General features: G+C 41.6%; 1 protein-coding gene across 1 annotated transcript in view; it reads left to right on the top strand.

The window, feature by feature from the left end:
• The first annotated feature begins 214 nt into the window (after positions 1–214).
• The window catches only part of LOC104601178 (Transcription factor TFIIE, alpha subunit), a 36,647-nt gene continuing 19,684 nt past the window's right edge, over positions 215–17,177 (top strand). Inside the window, exons 1-3 of the mRNA XM_010264423.3 lie at positions 215–431; positions 513–635; positions 12,150–12,270. Coding sequence (XP_010262725.1) covers positions 409–431; positions 513–635; positions 12,150–12,270 — 267 coding nt within the window. The 5' untranslated portion in view covers positions 215–408. The remainder of the gene's footprint in view (positions 432–512; positions 636–12,149; positions 12,271–17,177) is intronic.

Here is a 17,177-nt window from a genome sequence, read left to right as displayed (position 1 = left end):
ATTAATCTGTTGTAATTTGTAACTTGTGTTAAATTGAAGATTAAAAAAAATTGTTGTGTTAAATACAAAAAAAAAAACAAAAAAGACCTTAAGGATCTTGGTGCAATTTCATTTAAACAAGAGGGACTTTTACATATTCTTAAACATGAGGAGGGATTATTTGATATTATGGAAATTGCTTCTTTGCATAAAGGATTTCGATTAGGATACAGAAGGGATTTAACCACAGTTCCCACAATCTCCCGTTCTCTCCCACCACTGCAACATGAATCGATATCGAATAGTGGAAGGCTTCAAAGAAAAAAAGATATTGAAGTAGCGGACTCACCTTCTCTTTGATTCCACGAACTACTCTAAACAAGAGAATTCGAATTTTATGATCAGAAATCACAGGTTAATCTGTCGAGAATGAGCGTGGAGCCCTTCAACAGGTACCTTCTCAAAATTTCGCAACTCCCATTTATGATTTGACCATCTTTATTGTTAACAATTCCGCCGATGGTTTTGATCAGACTGGTGAAGCTAGCGGCGCGGGCGTTTTACGATGACATAACTATGAAAGGCGATAACCAGCCGAAGACTGGGAGGAGCGATAACAGAGGAATGGCGGTGGTCATCCTTGATGCCCTCACAAGGTGCCCCCCTTTCTCTTTATCATATCTCTCTCTCTATTTTTTTTAACGATTTCATTTCATTCAAGCCAAATAATTTTAGTTGGCGGGTCGAGCAATAGAATGATAGAACACACTAAACTGAAGTAAATAAACGGAAAAACTTTCTTGTTCTTTAATTTGATATCTAAACTTTCTGTATGCCACCGTGGAGCGTCGTTCTTTGTCTATTCACGATGTTTGTGCTCGAAAAAGACTACAACTTATGATTGTGATTAATACCCAATGGGTAGTGTGTAACACACTATAAAGTGAAGGTTCTGCCCTTAGGGGAAGGGGGAATAAGCAAATCTAAAGAATAGCTGATTTGGGGTGAGCAGTCGTTAAGAGTGCTACACTATAAAGAGATTTAAATTAATGGAAACTGTACAACTCTGGAAAATTTGTAACTGCTTAGTTGCGTACTAGTGGCTCGATTTAGGTAAACGTATGCTTCATTCTGGGAATAATAGATCTAGTGCTGCACTGTTATAGCTTCTCCGTTTGATTGATATTGACTTGATATATTCATGAGAGCATAATATCTTCCTACTACTGTATGAATGTGATCGATTACAGATGCAAAATGTTACAATTCATTGCAGTGGACACTCACAAATGTTTTGTCTACATAGCCAGTACATCTAACAAGGAAAGGATCTCTCCCCTTGCATTGAATAGGCTTGGTTGGTATTTTTACTTTAATGAGTAATCAAAAGTTTTATTGAAGGAATTATATCTCCTTCAGTGGTAGAATGACTCCTATTGAATTCACATTGAATAATCTCCCTTTGTATTACATTCAGTTTTTAGAATCCCATGGATTGGCTAAGAAATTGGAGAAGGTAATGAAGGGTTTTCTATGGGAGTCAAGTTGAGACAAAAAAAGATCATCTTGTTAAATGGAAAATGGCAAGTAGGAGAAAGGATCAAGGAGGTGTGGCCTGTGTGGGTTAGGAAACTTGGGGAAAAAGAACATGACTTTGCATGAGAAGTTCTTATGGAGATTGCCCCTTGAAATAGACAGATGTGGCATAAAGTGGTGGCTAGTATTTATGGATTGATGGCTAATGGGTAGGATGTCGACTTGTCTACTAGAGCTAGGGGTGATCATTTTTATCCATAAGCACTTCTCATGCAATTGCAAACAGGTCTGGAAAGTCATCCTTTAACAAGTTGTTTCCACACCAGCAATCCATCCAAAATCAAACCCTGGTTCCTCTTCCTACTACAAACTTGATTTCCTTGCTAAATGAACTGTAACTCTTTTCTTGGGGAAAAAGAACATGGCTTTGCATGAGAAGTGCTTATGGAGATTGCCCCTTGAAATAGACAGATGTGGCATAAAGTGGTGGCTAGTATTTATGGATTGATGGTTAATGGATAGGATGTCGACTTGCCTACTAGAGCTAGGGGTGATCATTTTTATCCCATCTTGGTTCAACCTGCAGATTTCTAGGCTTTATCTTAGGTTTTATGGAGCAGAATGTTGGGCAATCAAGAAACAACATGCCCAGAAAATGAATGTGGTAGAAATGCGAATTCTGAGATGGATGAGTGGAAAAACTAGAAAGGATGGGATTAGGAATGAAGTTATCTATGGAAATGAGGGATGGGATCCAGGAGAGACAAATCAGTCTTTTGGTTGCTTGATTTGGAAAGGGGTTGAAAAGAGTTACAGTTCATTAGCAAGGAAATCAAGTTTGTAGTAAGAAGAGGAACCAGGGTTTGATTTTGGATGGATTGCTGGTGTGGAAACAACTTGTTAAAGGATGACTTTCCAGACCTGTTTGCAATTGCAGTGGATAAGGAAGCAAAAGCGGCTGATTATGTGCATGTTCAAAATGGTAATCATGTTTGGAGCCCACAGTTTAGAAGAGCTCTAATTGATTGGGAAATTGAACCTCTTGGGCAACTACTTCAGAAATTGTACAGCATGCAAATAGATTTTAATTCAGAGGACAGAAGGGTGTGGACAGCAGATCGAAAGGGTCAGTTTACAGTAAAATCTTTTTATTATGAACCGACACAAGAGAATGAGCAGGATGTCCCGTGGCATGTAATCTGGAGTAAGTTTATCCCTTCAAAGGTAGCTTTCTTTGTTTGGTCTGCTTATCTGAACAAAATTCCTACAAATGACAACCTGATTAGGAGGGGAATGGTGATCGACTCACCTGTTTGTGCGTTATGTAACGGAATAGAAGAGTCAGCTGACCACCTGTTGTTGCATTGCAGTTTTATATACAACATATGGGTGAAAATATTTAGAAATTTTGCCATTAAAAGATGCTGCCCTGCATCAGTGGAAGCTTTTGTAAAAGGTTGGTGGACACATGGTCTGAGTAAGAGAGGGAAAATGCTATGGCATTTTCCTGGTCATCTGCACATCTATCAAGAAACATCGTTCCCCTTAGTTATCTCTTTCTTTTTGCAGGCCTTTTTGTAATGACAAATGGGATAGTGGTCTTACGTTTATTTCAGTGTTTTAAAAGGTGTGGGAGCCTGGAGGCGCTCCCAAAATGCCCTGAGGCGTATGCCAGAGGCGCTGATACCTCTTGCGCTTTTTTCATGAGGCATGCTAGAGGCGTACGCCTCTTGCGCCTCATGCACACCTGATATGAAAATAGGAAAAAAAAAGAAAAAAGAAAAAAAGGAAAGGAAAGGAAAGGAAAAGAAAGGGAAAGAAAAGGAAAGGAAAGGAAAGGAAAGGAAAGGAAAGGAAAGGAAAGGAAAGGAAAGGAAAGGAAAGGAAAGGAAAAGAAAAGAAAAGAAAGGGAAAGAAAAGGAAAGGAAAGAGAAGAAAAAAAGAGAAAAAGGAAAGGGAAGGGAAGAAAAGATAAGGGGAAAGAAAATGGTTTGCCCCCTGCCCCTTTGAACTACTGTTATGCATCTTTATTCTTCTTAATATAAAAGATTTTTATTAAAAATAAAGAAAAAAATGAGATCCCCCCTTCCTCTTCATCCTCCTCCTAACCCCCCCTCCTCTTAAGAAGGCTTACGCCTCAGAACGCCTCACGCCTCGCGTCACGCCTCCGCATTTTAAAAAATTGGTTTATTTTGTATTTCCCATTGTATAGCCTTTGGTTGTACATGGGTTTCCTTTTTTATTTTTTAATGAATCAATACTTCATCTCTTCTCAAAAAAAAAAAAAAATTAGGAATGAAGTTATCCATTGGGTAGCTTCAATAGGTGATGAAATGGGAGAGAGTAGACTAAGATGGTTTGGGCATGTGCATAGAAGACCACGAACTGCATCAGTTAGAAGAAGTGATTTGCTACAGATTGAAGGTGTTAGAAGAGCTTGGGGTAGACCTAAAAGGACATGGGTAAAAGTAGTAAGAAATGATTTAAGCACTAATAATTTAACAATGGATATGGCTTTAAATAGAATGGATTGGTGAAACGGGATTCTTGTAGCTGACCCCAAATGGTTGGGATAAGGCATGGATGATGATGATGGTGATGTACTATAAATTTTATAATGTTTTATATTACATGAAGTATAACATATATTTCATACATATATTATATGTCATATAATATAAAATATTATATAATTTAATATAACATATTTAATCATAGGTCCAAAAGCTCAGCCTGGCCCGGCCCCTAACTAGAGCAATGTTGGTTTCTCTATGGAAAGCAATCCACAACAATCTTTCATTCTTCTTGAACCTAATTAAGTATATACTTGCTCAAGAGGCAATATTCTGATTTGTGTTTTCCCTCTTTTATTGTAAAAGGAATCTGTGGTGTCTAAGTTGAATAGCCGATATTTGACAAATTAGCTCATTAGGAAGAGGGCTCTTTGGCTGGAATCTGGTGGTCAGAATACATCATATTTTAATTAGATAGCAAATGCTAGAAGAAGGGAGAAGTCAATCTTGAGGCTCAAAGTAAGTGGCCATATATTCAATGATGAACATAGCACCAGGGAATCATGGATGCAATCATTTCTTACTACAAAGAGTTATATAAAGAGAAATGGAAGCTTAGACCAAAGCTTGGTGGAATTAACTTTGAGGATTTGAGTGCTAATCAGGCAGCAGAGTTGGAAAAGGAATTCTCAGAGGAATAAATATTTCAGTTAATTTGCAATTTGGAAGGGGACAAAGCCCCGGGACCCGATGGCTTCACCATGGGCTTGGTGAGGTGTTTGAACTCCACCTTTACATTTTAATTCCAAAAAAGAGAGGGGTTACCAATAGTAAGGACTTTAGGTCAATAAGCTTAATTGGTGTATTAGATTCTGGCCAAGGTTCTTGCTAAGAGAATGAGGCAAGTTACGCGGCAAATTATCTCTCAATGTCAATGTGCCTTCTTAGAAGGAGGGACAAATCTTGGATGGGGTTTTGATTGCAAATGAATTGATTGATGCAAGAGTAAAAAGTGGTGTGTAAGGGATTTTGTGCAAAATGGATATAGAGAAGGCCTATGACAATGTGAACTGAAACTTTCTTGATTACATCCTTCAGTGTATGAATTTTGGTAGTAAATGGAGGAAATGAATGAAAGCTGTATCACAACTCCTTTCTCCATTTTGGTTAATGGGTCTTCTCATGGAGGATTTAAGAGCTCCAAGGGTGTGTGGCAAGGTGATCTGTTGCCTTGTTGCTTTTCATTTGTGTGGTTGGGCCCTAAGCAAAATGTTGGGACCCAAATACCTTCCCCTAACTCAACAAAGGGAGTGGAGCAGGCCACTACCCATCAACAGTACTCAAGGAGGCAGAAAGGACAGGTGACAGAGCCTCAGGGACAGGCGACAGAGCCTCAGAATTAGTTACACACAGAGAGCGTGATTCTGCCGACAGAAGATATTCCCTCCATGATATTTCCCAGAGTTAGTTATCCTGCCAATCAGAGGATATTCCCTCTATGATTACACCTGTAGGCCAGCTATATAAGGCCATACTCTTACAATGAAAGGCATGAATGAATATCCCCTGTTTCTCTCTCACTGAATCCCTCTTTTCCTACCTTCCCCTCTCTTCTTCCTCTCCACTTTCTGTTTCAGGAGGTTAAGCCACCCTTGAAGGGGCTTCCGAGGTGAGCGGTATCTCACCAAGTTGGTATTAGAGCAAGGTTGCAGACTAGCTATGCCACAGACAAGATCCTCTACCATGGAAGATAGAGTCGACCAACTTGAGATTGGGTTCCACCAAGTACTGAACGAACTCAGGGATCTCAAGGTGGTCATCTCTAACCTCGCCTCCCAACAACAGTCCGACGAGACCAGTCAGCCAACAGGGGCCGACGCCTCTGTTTCCGGTAGCCAGGGAACTGGGGGTTACCCCACCAGAAAGGTTACTAAAATCAATTTTCCAAACTATTCCGGTGGAGATCCCATTCCTTGGATCTTCAGAGCAGAGAGATTCTTCGAGTATCATGAAACCCCTGCACACCAGTGCGTCGCCATCGCCTCCATTCACCTAGAAGGAGACGCTATTCTCTGACTCCAATGGTATCGACAAACCCATCCTCAGGTAACTTGGGCGGAGTTCACGGAAGCTCTGTGCATCCGTTTTGGGCCGACGACGTTCGTGGATTACGACGAACTCCTCACTCGACTAAAACAGACTGGGACAGTAGCAGACTACCAGCTCGAGTTCGAAAGAATGGCGACCAGAGTACATGGATGGCCGGAGAAGGCCTTGGTTGGGTGTTTTGTGGAAGGTCTCAGAGAAGACATCTGCCTGGAAGTGAGAGCTCTTCGACCAGCGACAGTCATGGCGGCGGTGGGTATGGCTCACTTGCAAGAAGAGAAGATTGATAGCATGCGTAGGACCAGCAAGCCATCCTATCCGAATGTGAGGGCTCTCCAGCGGGCTCTCCAGCAACCCCAGAAACAAGTTGGGGATTCTCAGAAGCCCATCTTGCCCAGGCCCACTGTGCCTTTCAAGCGCCTCTCGCGGGCTGAGATGCAGGCCCGACGCGAGAAGGGCCTCTGTTACAACTGTGATGATAAGTTTGGGCCAGGCCATAAGTGTCGGGTCCAACGAGTATTTCTCCTTCAAACAGAGGGAGAACCGGGGGGGACAGAACCAGAGCACATCGAAGACTGTGAGCTGATATCAGGCGAACCAGAACCTGTTGGAGCCGAGATCTCCCTACACGCTCTCATGGGCCCCAACTCTCTTCAGTTCATGTGAGTAGAAGGAAGATTGGTTGGTCGATCTGTGATGGTTTTGATTGACATTGGCTCTACTTTGAATTTCATCACTTGCCGTTTGGCAAAGCAACTAGGTATGACTATACACCCCACTCCTCTCTTTTCAATCCATGTGGCTAATGGGAATCAGATGTTATGGGATGGTGTATGTAAGAAGGAAAGGATCCTCGTACAGGGCCATAATTTCGTGGTAGATCTCCACCCATTGGAATTCTCGAGGGCTGATATTATTTTGGGAATCCATGGTTACGTGGCCTAGGTCCTGCACTGCGTGATTAGGCCAGAATGACAATGGATTTTTGCCAAAATGGACAGACCTGCCATTTGCAAGGGGTGCGGCCCCCTAGTCCCCGAGGTAATACTTTAGCCTCTATAATACGGGCCTCCAAGGATACTGGACAGCTCTTGTTTATGCACTTAGGCATTCGGCCCACAGTTTCAATTTTAAACAATCAGGACTGTGACCAACCCACTGAAGCCCAACACCAGACCCTAAGATCGATCCTCGATCAGTTTGGTGACATATTCAAGGAACCGAACCAGTTACCTCCACCCCGGGCCCATGACCATCAGATACCCCTCTTACCAGATTCCAAACCAGCCAATGTGAGGCCATATAGATACCCTTATTTTCAAAAGCTGGAAATTGAGAAGGCAGTAAAAGAGCTAATGGACAAGGGGCATATACAGACCAGCACCAGCCCGTTTTCATCCCCCGTACTCCTAGTGAAGAAGAAGGATGGTAGTTGGCGGTTTTGCGTAGATTACCGGGCCCTGAATCAGATTACAGTGAAGGACAAGTTCCCAATACCCCTCATTGATGAACTGTTGGACGAGTTAGGGGAAGCACAAGTGTTCTCCAAACTGGACCTGCGGTCCGGGTACCATCAGATCCGGGTTCACCAGGCTGATATCCACAAGACAGCCTTTAGGACCCACGATGGCCATTATGAGTTTCTGGTTATGCCGTTTGGCCTTACCAACGCCCCCTCCACCTTTCAGGCCCTCATGAATGACATCTTCAGGCCTTTCCTAAGGCAATTTATTCTGGTATTTTTCGATGACATCTTGGTTTACAACAAGGATTGGGGCACCCATATGAAACATCTGAAACTTACCCTTACAATTTTGAGAGAGCACCAGTTGCATGCCAAATTGACAAAGTGCTCCTTTGGACAAGGACAGATTCGGTACTTAGGCCATGTGGTTGCTGCAGGGCGGGTCATGGCAGACCCAGAAAAGATAGATGCCATCCAAAAATGGCCCAAGCCCACTACTGTAAAGGCTCTCAGGGGTTTTCTTGGGCTTACCGGTTATTATAGGCGCTTCATTAAGGGGTATGGGCTTATGGCCGCCCCTCTAACACGCCTGTTAAAGAAGGATTCTTTTGGGTGGGCTGATGATGCCCAACGGGCCTTTGAAGACTTGAAGACAGCAGTTTCTAGCCCTCCAGTCCTCACTCTTCCGGATTTCTCTCAGCCCTTTGAGATAGAGTGTGATGCATCGGGTGTCGGAGTGGGGGCCGTTCTGATGCAGAAGGGGCAACCCATTGCTTATTTCAGCAAGGCTCTCTCAGCAGCTCACCAAAATCAGTCCACCTATGTCAAGGAAATGATGGCCGTGGTAATGGCAGTACAGAAATGGCGTACATACCTATTGGGACGCCAATTTATCATAAGGACAGACCAACGAAGCTTGAAGTACATAGCAGAACAAAGGGTGCACACCCCAGAGCAGCAAAAATGGCTTAGTAAACTAATGGGATTCGACTACCACATCGAGTATAAACCTGGGCCTGCCAACAAAGTAGCTGATGCCTTATCACCGGTAGAAGAGCTGGCCCAACTAACCTGCTCTCAGCCCAGTTTTCCCTTATTTGAAGCTATACGGCAAGAAGCCAGATCTGATCCACAGCTGCAAGACATCAGGGAAAAGTGGAAACGTGACCCTTCTCAGGTTCCGGGTTACCAAATTGTGGGACCTGATCTTTTCTTCAAGGGTAGGTTTGTGGTTGCTCCAAATTCTACCCACAAAACTGAACTGCTACGGTTGTTTCATGATTCCGCGTTGGGAGGACATTCAGGGGTGCTACGGACCCTAAAAAGACTCAGCAGCCACTACCATTGGGTAGGAATGCGCAAGGATGTGTTGCACTATGTATCAGAATGCCCAACTTGCCAACAGCAGAAATACTCCTCACAGTCACCCGCGGGCCTTCTACAACCGCTCAAGATTCCAGAGCAAGTGTGGGAAGACCTCTCCATGGATTTCATCACGGGACTTCCTCGTTCTGCAGGAAAAGAGGTCATCATGGTAGTGGTTGACCGCCTCACCAAGTATAGCCATTTCTCAGCTTTGCCTCACCCTTCACTGCAGCAATGGTGGCCGACATTTTCATACGGGACGTGGCAAAACTGCATGGAACACCAAGATCCATTGTCTCGGACCGTGACCCTGCCTTCCTAAGTTCATTTTGGAAGGAGTACTTCAGATTGCAAGGAACCCGACTGCACCCATCCACCAGCTATCACCCGCAAACTGATGGACAGACTGAAGTCATTAATCGATGCTTAGAAGCCTACCTTAGATGCTTCATAGGGGAGAAGCCTAGACAATGGGCCCACTGGCTTCCGTGGGCAGAATACTGGTACAACTCAACTTATCAGTCAGCTGCAGGGATGACACCCTTCAAGGCCCTATACGGCAGAGAACCCCCTCCCATATTACCCTATGAATATGGGTCGTCCAAGGTGGCAGAAGTAGAGACTCGCCTACTGGAAAGAGACGAGATTCTTAGACTGTTCAAGGCCAATTTGACAAAGGCCCAGCAACGAATGAAGATCAGCTATGACTCTCACCATCGCCCATTAGAGTTTCAGGTGGGTGATTTTGTCTACCTTAAGCTCCAACCTTATCGCCAGGTCTCAGTGGTAAGACGGGCTTGGCACAAGCTAGCTCCTAGGTATTATGGGCCCTACAAGGTGCTGGAAAGAGTGGGTCTTGTTGCTTACAGATTGGACCTCCCCGCTACCTCGAAGCTTCATCCGGTGTTTCACATCTCTCTTCTCAAGAAGGCTGTGGGAAATCATACTCCTATCTCATCTAGCTTACCCCAATTCACTGAAGAAGGGGACATTACACAGAGCCCATCAAAATTGTGGATTTCCGATGGGTCCGATGAGGTGGGCAGGTTGTACCAGAAGCCAAGGTAGAATGGGCCGGGCTGCCCCCAGAAGACGCCACCTGGGAACTTTATCTAAGGCTGAATGAGAAGTTCCCGAACCTAGACCTTGAGAGCAAGGTCAATGCTAAGGAGGGAGGAATTGTTGGGACCCAAATACCTTCCCCTAACTCAACAAGGGAGTGGAGCAGGCCACTACCCATCAGCAGTACTCAAGGAGGCAGAAAGGACAGGCAACAGAGCCGTAGGGACAGGCGACAGAGCCTCAGAATTAGTTACACACAGAGAGGGTGATTATGCCGACAGAAGATATTCCTCCATGATATTTCCCAGAGTTAGTTATCCTGCCAATCAGAGAATATTCCCTCTATGATTACACCTGTAGGCCAGCTATATAAGGCCACTCTTACAATGAAAGGCATGAATGAATATCCCATGTTTCTCTCTCACTGAATCCCTCTTTTCCTACCTTCCCCTCTCTTCTTCCTCTCCACTTTCTGTTTCAGGAGGTTAAGCCACCCTTGAAGGGGCTTCCGAGGTGAGCGGTATCTCACCACAAAATGACAGATAGAGCTTTAAATAGTAGCTTTTTGAGGGGTTCTCAGGGAGGTGATGGTGTTGGGGTCCTCAGGAAGGAAGAGTTTAAGTTCCATCTAGTGGATTGGAAGAAGGTAGCCAAGCCCTTAAAATAAGGTGGTTTAGGGGTCAGAAGTGTAAAAAACTTCAACATTATTCTATTAGGAAAATTATGCTGGTGTTTAGTGTAGAAATCAACAGCTTATGGAGAAAGGTGGTCAAAGCAATTTTTTTTAGTAGTAAAAGAAAAAAAGGAAAAAATAAAATACAAAAAGAATGGCCTAGCAAAAAAAAAAAAAAAAAACAGGCTGACATGCATACACTATAAATCATATATAAACCACCCAAAAAATAGCCAAGCCCCAAAATAACCAGCAAACCCAGAGCAATAACTACCAAAGCACTAAACAAAATCCTTTAACACCAAGAACCTCCAACGAGGACCAAAGGAGCACCCATAGGCCCTACCAAACCTACCATAGCACTGAAGAAATACCACCATAACAAACCCTCAAAGAACTGAATTATTTCCTCTCCCTCCCTTTACTCTGCCCTTGGAAGCAATATACAGATCTATGGGACCTCTAGTTGGAAGGGTATTGAAAGGATTTATCCAGTTCTCTGAAAGGGTATCCAGTACAAGGTAGGTGAGGGATAAAGGATTAGATTCTTGTATGGCAGGTGGTGTGGGCAACAGCCTCTAATGGATGTGTTTCTGTTCCCTTTTCTTGGTGGCACAGAATAGGGAGGTGATGGTTAAGGATTTGTACTCAGCCACAAAGGGCTTAGTTTCCAGGAATCCCATTTTAATAGGAATGTTAATGATTGGGAGGTGGAGCAGTTGATGCATCTCCTCCAAACAATTCAGTAAGATCTTTCTATAAGAATCTATAGGAAGCTGCTTGTGATTTTCCTGCTAGAAAAATTTGGAAATCTTGTGCTTCTTCAAAAATTAAATTTTTGTATGGACTGCAGCCCTAGAAAAGGGTTTTGGCTCGGGACAAGCTATTGAACGGGTATGCTACTTGATTTGGTGGAATGTGTTCCGTTTGGAGGTCTTGGAATCTGCAGATCCTTCAGCATATTCAATACCTCTGGTAGTTCTGATCCTTCTCCCCTCTTCTGAGACCCAAATCCCAGTTCCAACCATCGGAAGAGGTAGAAGCAAATTTGGCAACTCTTTCCCCTTTGAAGGTTGTTGCCCAGATAATTCCATGATGAGCAATAGAAGACTTGTGGATGATATTTGTTTGTGGCTGTTCTGTCCTACCTATGTGGAGCATCTCCTCATTTTATTATTGGGGGAGGAGGTAGGGCCAAAACTGAGATTAATCAGGCCATGTTTGGATTGTGCGAGCCTTAACTGATTCTGTCATATTGCCATCCTTAAGCTCAAAGAGTGATTGGTTAAGCTTTTGTTCACTTTCAAGGGCAAGGAAGGAAATATTCATTTTATATAACCACACCCCAATATTTGGAGTGAGTCATTTTGTCTCTCATACATGCAGATGCATTACTGGCATAATTTATTTCCCAATAGTGACAGTTGATTCTTGTTTTATTTTGTTTCAGACGTCAGTGGGTTAGAGAAGAAGATCTGGCAAAGGATTTGAAATTGCACTCGAAACAACTACGCCGCACTTTACGATTTTTTGAAGAAGAAAAGCTTGTCACCAGGGATCACAGGAGAGAGGTCAATAATTTTAGTAACTTCTAGTATTTTTATTTACATATGTTGTTTGATATATTCATGTAACAGCAATTCTGTCACTTCCATTCTGTTTTGTGTTTTGTTTCTCTTGTTTTCAGTATTTGACCACCTAATTTTCTTTTATAGAAATCCTGTTTATTACCATTATCCTGAAAATGATGTAGATTCAAACAGTAATAATTACATGGAAAAATTATGCATGCATTCCAAAATTTAGTAGAAACTGCACTTGTCAATGTTTGATGTCAAGAATGAACTGGTCATTCTGATATTTTCTGTTTTGGGTATTTGGTGAGTCTGTATCACTTAAATTGTGTCCTTTGATACTTTGAGGTTGCTTCAGGTCTTGTTATAAATTTGTATGGTAAGATCAAGGTTATTGGAATAGGGAAAGACAGAAATTAGATAGTGTGCTAGAAGAATAGGATGCTACTTGGAATGGTAGGGGTTGTGGTGTGGGACAATTGACAAAAGATTAATATTATTTTTTGGTAGTAAAATAAACATTTTATTAAAAGAAAAAAAGAAGACTTTAATGAAGGTGACAAGAAGTTGAAAGGGCTAATACTAAATATGGTGAAAATTTTCAACCCAAAGCAAGTTTGAAGTTGAAAACTTTTATATCAAGAAAATTGCTGAAAGCTGAATTTGCTGAAACATCTCAGATCTCACTTGGGAGAAACAATTTCTTCATTTTAAGATCAAACATAGAGTTGAATCACATTATTTCATACCCAAAGAGGGTTAGAATAATACCTCAATGTGATGGAGAATGGTCACAGCAAATGCAACACCAACTGTGAAGTACATGCCCATGTCTTCTAGTGCTTCTCGCCAATTAGATGTGAAGGTTAAAGATGGCACTACCTCCACCCAATCCAACTGTTGTCTCCTCTTGATTTCAACAACAAATTGCAATAAGAGTTGCTTCTTTTAGTGTTGATTTGATCAGCAAAAACCCAACAACTCAATCGTCTAGGATTGCTTGCAAAGGTAGAAGAAGATGGAGACCAAAAGTCTAGATCGAATCTAGAGAGATAGGAGAGTTCCTTAGGCTGGATAATAGAGAATGTGTAAGCTCTTGTAAGAGTACTAAGTCTGCACAATTCCATCTTATAACCTTTAAGAGAGTCTAGTTTAATTACTTAAAGACTTCTCTAATCCAAATAGGAGAGGTCTCTTAATTAGCGAGACTCCTATTCAGCATATTCCTTGACTAGTCAAACTAGACAACTTCTAATTTAATTAGAAACTCTCCAAAATAGTAACTAGCAATCCTAGACACTTTCTAATTGTTTCAAGAGAAGAGTAAGAAGGAAAGACTTGTGTGGTGTAGGACCCACAAGCTATCTATTTGGACCAAATAAGATCCACTCTTGTCTAAGAGAAGATGGGACCCACCTAGGCTGATTTAACTCCCTTCATAAAGGAGAAATCGTTCAAAGTGATTGACTGATTGGGCCTTAAATTCGGCCAATTTATGTCTAATATAAATCACCCAAGTCTACCGCTCTAAGAACTTGGGCCCAAAGGCCCATAATGAAATACATTCATTAGGTAAACGAGACTAAATGAATAATTGCAGTGTACTCTCTCCAGTCTCTACCAATAATATCTTAACATTGGGAATTAGGAAAGAACCTCTTCCCCTAATCTTAAAGCCCAACGTCATACTCTTTTTAATGATGGAACCCGGAAAAACACTTTGCAAACAATTTTCAAAATAAACTATTTATTTATACAATAGTTATTTTGCAAATCAATTTCAAAACAATTTGAAATCCACTGCTGGCACTTTTGCAGTTTCCATCAAAGAGAGCATGTTGGGGATATTCTCTTTGTCTGACAAAGTGGTAGATCCTATCACAATGATCACCAGCCCAAACAACTTACAGGTATTGGTCCTAGAAGGACCCCATTGGTTGGCAATCCAAATTTGCCACTAATCAATAGGTCCAAGAGTGTATTGGAAATGGTCCAGTTCGGCGTTTCATAAACACTCATTGTTTATGGGTTCAGTGGATAGTTTTGATCTTTGACGTAAAAGTTTGAAATAGTTGTTTTCTTCTTTGTTTTTGTTCTAAGGTGATTCCTCTTTTTTTTTTTTTGAAAGGTAAAGTAATAAATTTATTGAATCAGAAAGAATTCAGTACAATAGAAGAGCAAGCCACAAGTAGCTGCTCAGATTACAGGACATGTTACAGATCCCAAATGGATATAGACCTAACTAATTCAGGAACATTCAGTTCTTTAAAATCAGGTGTAACAGACACCCAAGAAATCAGCTTGCTGACGGCCTGCTGCACTATCTCTTCAGTACTCTTAGCTTTATTGCTGAAGATTCTTCTATTCCTTTCAGACCAAATTACCCACATTACTGCCGCAGGAATAGTTCTCCAAATTAAACTTCCTTTTTTCTTCAAACCTTGGAGATTCCAGCAAAGCAGCAGGTCTTTCACAGAATTAGGCATGACCCAATTAAGACCAGCCGCACCTATGAAATGGTACCAGACTTTCGAAGAGATAGGACAATGTAAGCACAGATGGTATGTGGACTCAGACAATAAGCCACACAACCCACACATCGGAGAAAGGAGCTGAATACCCCTTTGTCCAGGTTGAGTCTTGAGAGACATTTGTTCAGCACCATAGTCCAAACAAGGAATATAGACTTCGAGGGAGCACAAGACTTTTTTTTTGATCAATAGGGAGCACAAGACTTTCATACCTGCTGGTAGGGGAACTCAGTAACCCTCGTACTACTAAGCTTCAAAGTAAGGGATTTGACTGAGAAACAGCCATCGTTACTCCAGGACCAGCTCTATTCATATTCACCTGCAATGTCTATTGTCTGCTCCTGTAAAATCTGCAGAAGCTGCATCACACCTTCTATTTCCCAATCAAATAATTATCTTCTGAACTGAGGATTCCAGATCACTGAGTTAGAAATCACATAAGACTCTGCCACTGATATTTCTTGATTAACTGTACATTGGAACAGAAGGGGAAACGCCTCAGCTAAAGGTCTGTCCATGCACCAGGGATCTTTCCAGAATTTCAGCCTATTTCCACTTCCCACCTTAAACCTCACTCCCTCATACATCACAGGAAGAGATTTTAGAATCCCTTTCCAAACCGAACAACCCATGCTGGGTATGGATCCTGAGACTTCCAATTACCCCAATCCACACCAAATTTTGTTGCAATTAGGGACCTCCACCAAGGTGATTCCTCATTATCCATTGTTCTTTGATGTAATCTTCTTCTTCTTAATAATTCTTCTTTTTTTTTTTTATTTACTACAACAAAAAAGTGTTTCATAAACATCCATACTTATACCTTGGGTCTAATCCTAGCAGTTGAGACCCCTGACAAAGCATAAAGTGCCCCTTGTACTTTTTTTTTGCACCTTGTGCATTTAAAAACATTGGGGGAAATTATGTTGCTCAAGACTTTCCTTAGCCTGTTGGCTAATACCTTTGCTATGATTTTGTAAATGCTGCTGATTAGGTTCATAGGTTGATAGGCCTATAGTCTTCGTCTCTTGCCCCTTGAATCTTTGTGATTAGAAGGATGAAGATTGAATTTGCTGCATTTGAGATAGAGACCCCATGAAATTTCTTCATAACCTCCAAAAAGAACCTGTTTTAGAAAATATCAATATCTCTCTTCTAGTAATCAATTAGGAACCCGTCGGGGTTGGGATCTTTGTCTCCCACTAGATCATTCATTCGTTGCAATAAAATATCTTCTTAAAAGGCAATGGAAGTTGTAAAATCATTATTTTTTATGTGAGAAATAAGAATTTCAGACCCTAACATAGACTTGTTCGGGCTTGCCTTGAGGAGCGTGCTACAAAGGCGACTCATAGAATCAAGAATGCAATATGTTTTACATCACATTAACTACTTGAAGCAATGCAATTAAGGAAAAAAAAAGAGATTGTGGGTTTTACATGCTTGAAAATGCTTTATATGTTTGTTTTTATTTTTAAATTTTCATTTGAATACACTTTACATGTTATGTTTATGTATTTTAATTTTAGATAATAGGTTTTTTAAATCATTTATTTTAAAATATAAGTTTATATTTTTATTAACATTATGTTTAATATTTTTACAAAATTTTTGCATTTTTTTAATTTTTTTTTGGAATTTTCTGACATTTTTTTAGCTTTTTTTTTTAATTTTGCGCCTTTCTTAAAAAGGCGTGCGCCTCGCCTTGCGCCTCAGGCACAAATTGGCCCTTGCGCTTTTAAAACATTGGGTTGATGGCCCAATGTCTCTCTATTGTGACAACAAGGCAGCCATTAATATTGCAGACAATCCAATTCCTCATGACAGGACCAAGCACATTGAAGTCGACAAGCACTTCATAAGGGAGAAAGTTGAAAAGGGGGAAGCTTGTACTCCTTACATCAGTTCCAAGGAACAACTAGCTGATGTCCTTACGAAGGGTCTTCACTATTTGCGACATAATGAACTGTGTGACAAGTTGGGCATAATTGACATATATGCTCCAACTTGAGGGGGGAGTGTTGTAATGTGTATGTAGAGGCCTGCGGCCTACTAAGGGGTTTTTTGTCTTTTTCTCAGTGTATTAGTTATGAGCTGTTGCCCTAAGTAAAATATTAACTTAGGCGCCGCCAGCTACAGTACTTTTGAATAGATTTCTCTTTTCTCTCTTCTCTCTTCTCTTCTCCCTTCTCTCTTCTAGGTCTGCCGAACTACAGAATCATTTGCCAGTACAACCTGCATGACTGCACCTGAACTGGGTCTTTTCTAGTACCCTTTCTAACTTCTTAAATAGCTGGCATATTGAAGGTCTATCTAGCAATGGTACACTTATTTGGGCCCGGGGGAGTATGCTTCCTGCAGATGTGTTCTGGA

Source organism: Nelumbo nucifera, chromosome 3 (genome assembly GCF_055504915.1).
Source record: "Nelumbo nucifera cultivar China Antique chromosome 3, China Antique-T2T, whole genome shotgun sequence".
In the NCBI taxonomy this organism is placed as follows: domain Eukaryota; kingdom Viridiplantae; phylum Streptophyta; class Magnoliopsida; order Proteales; family Nelumbonaceae; genus Nelumbo; species Nelumbo nucifera.
Note: the sequence above shows the minus strand (reverse complement) of the source record. Positions and strands in the feature narration are given on the sequence as shown.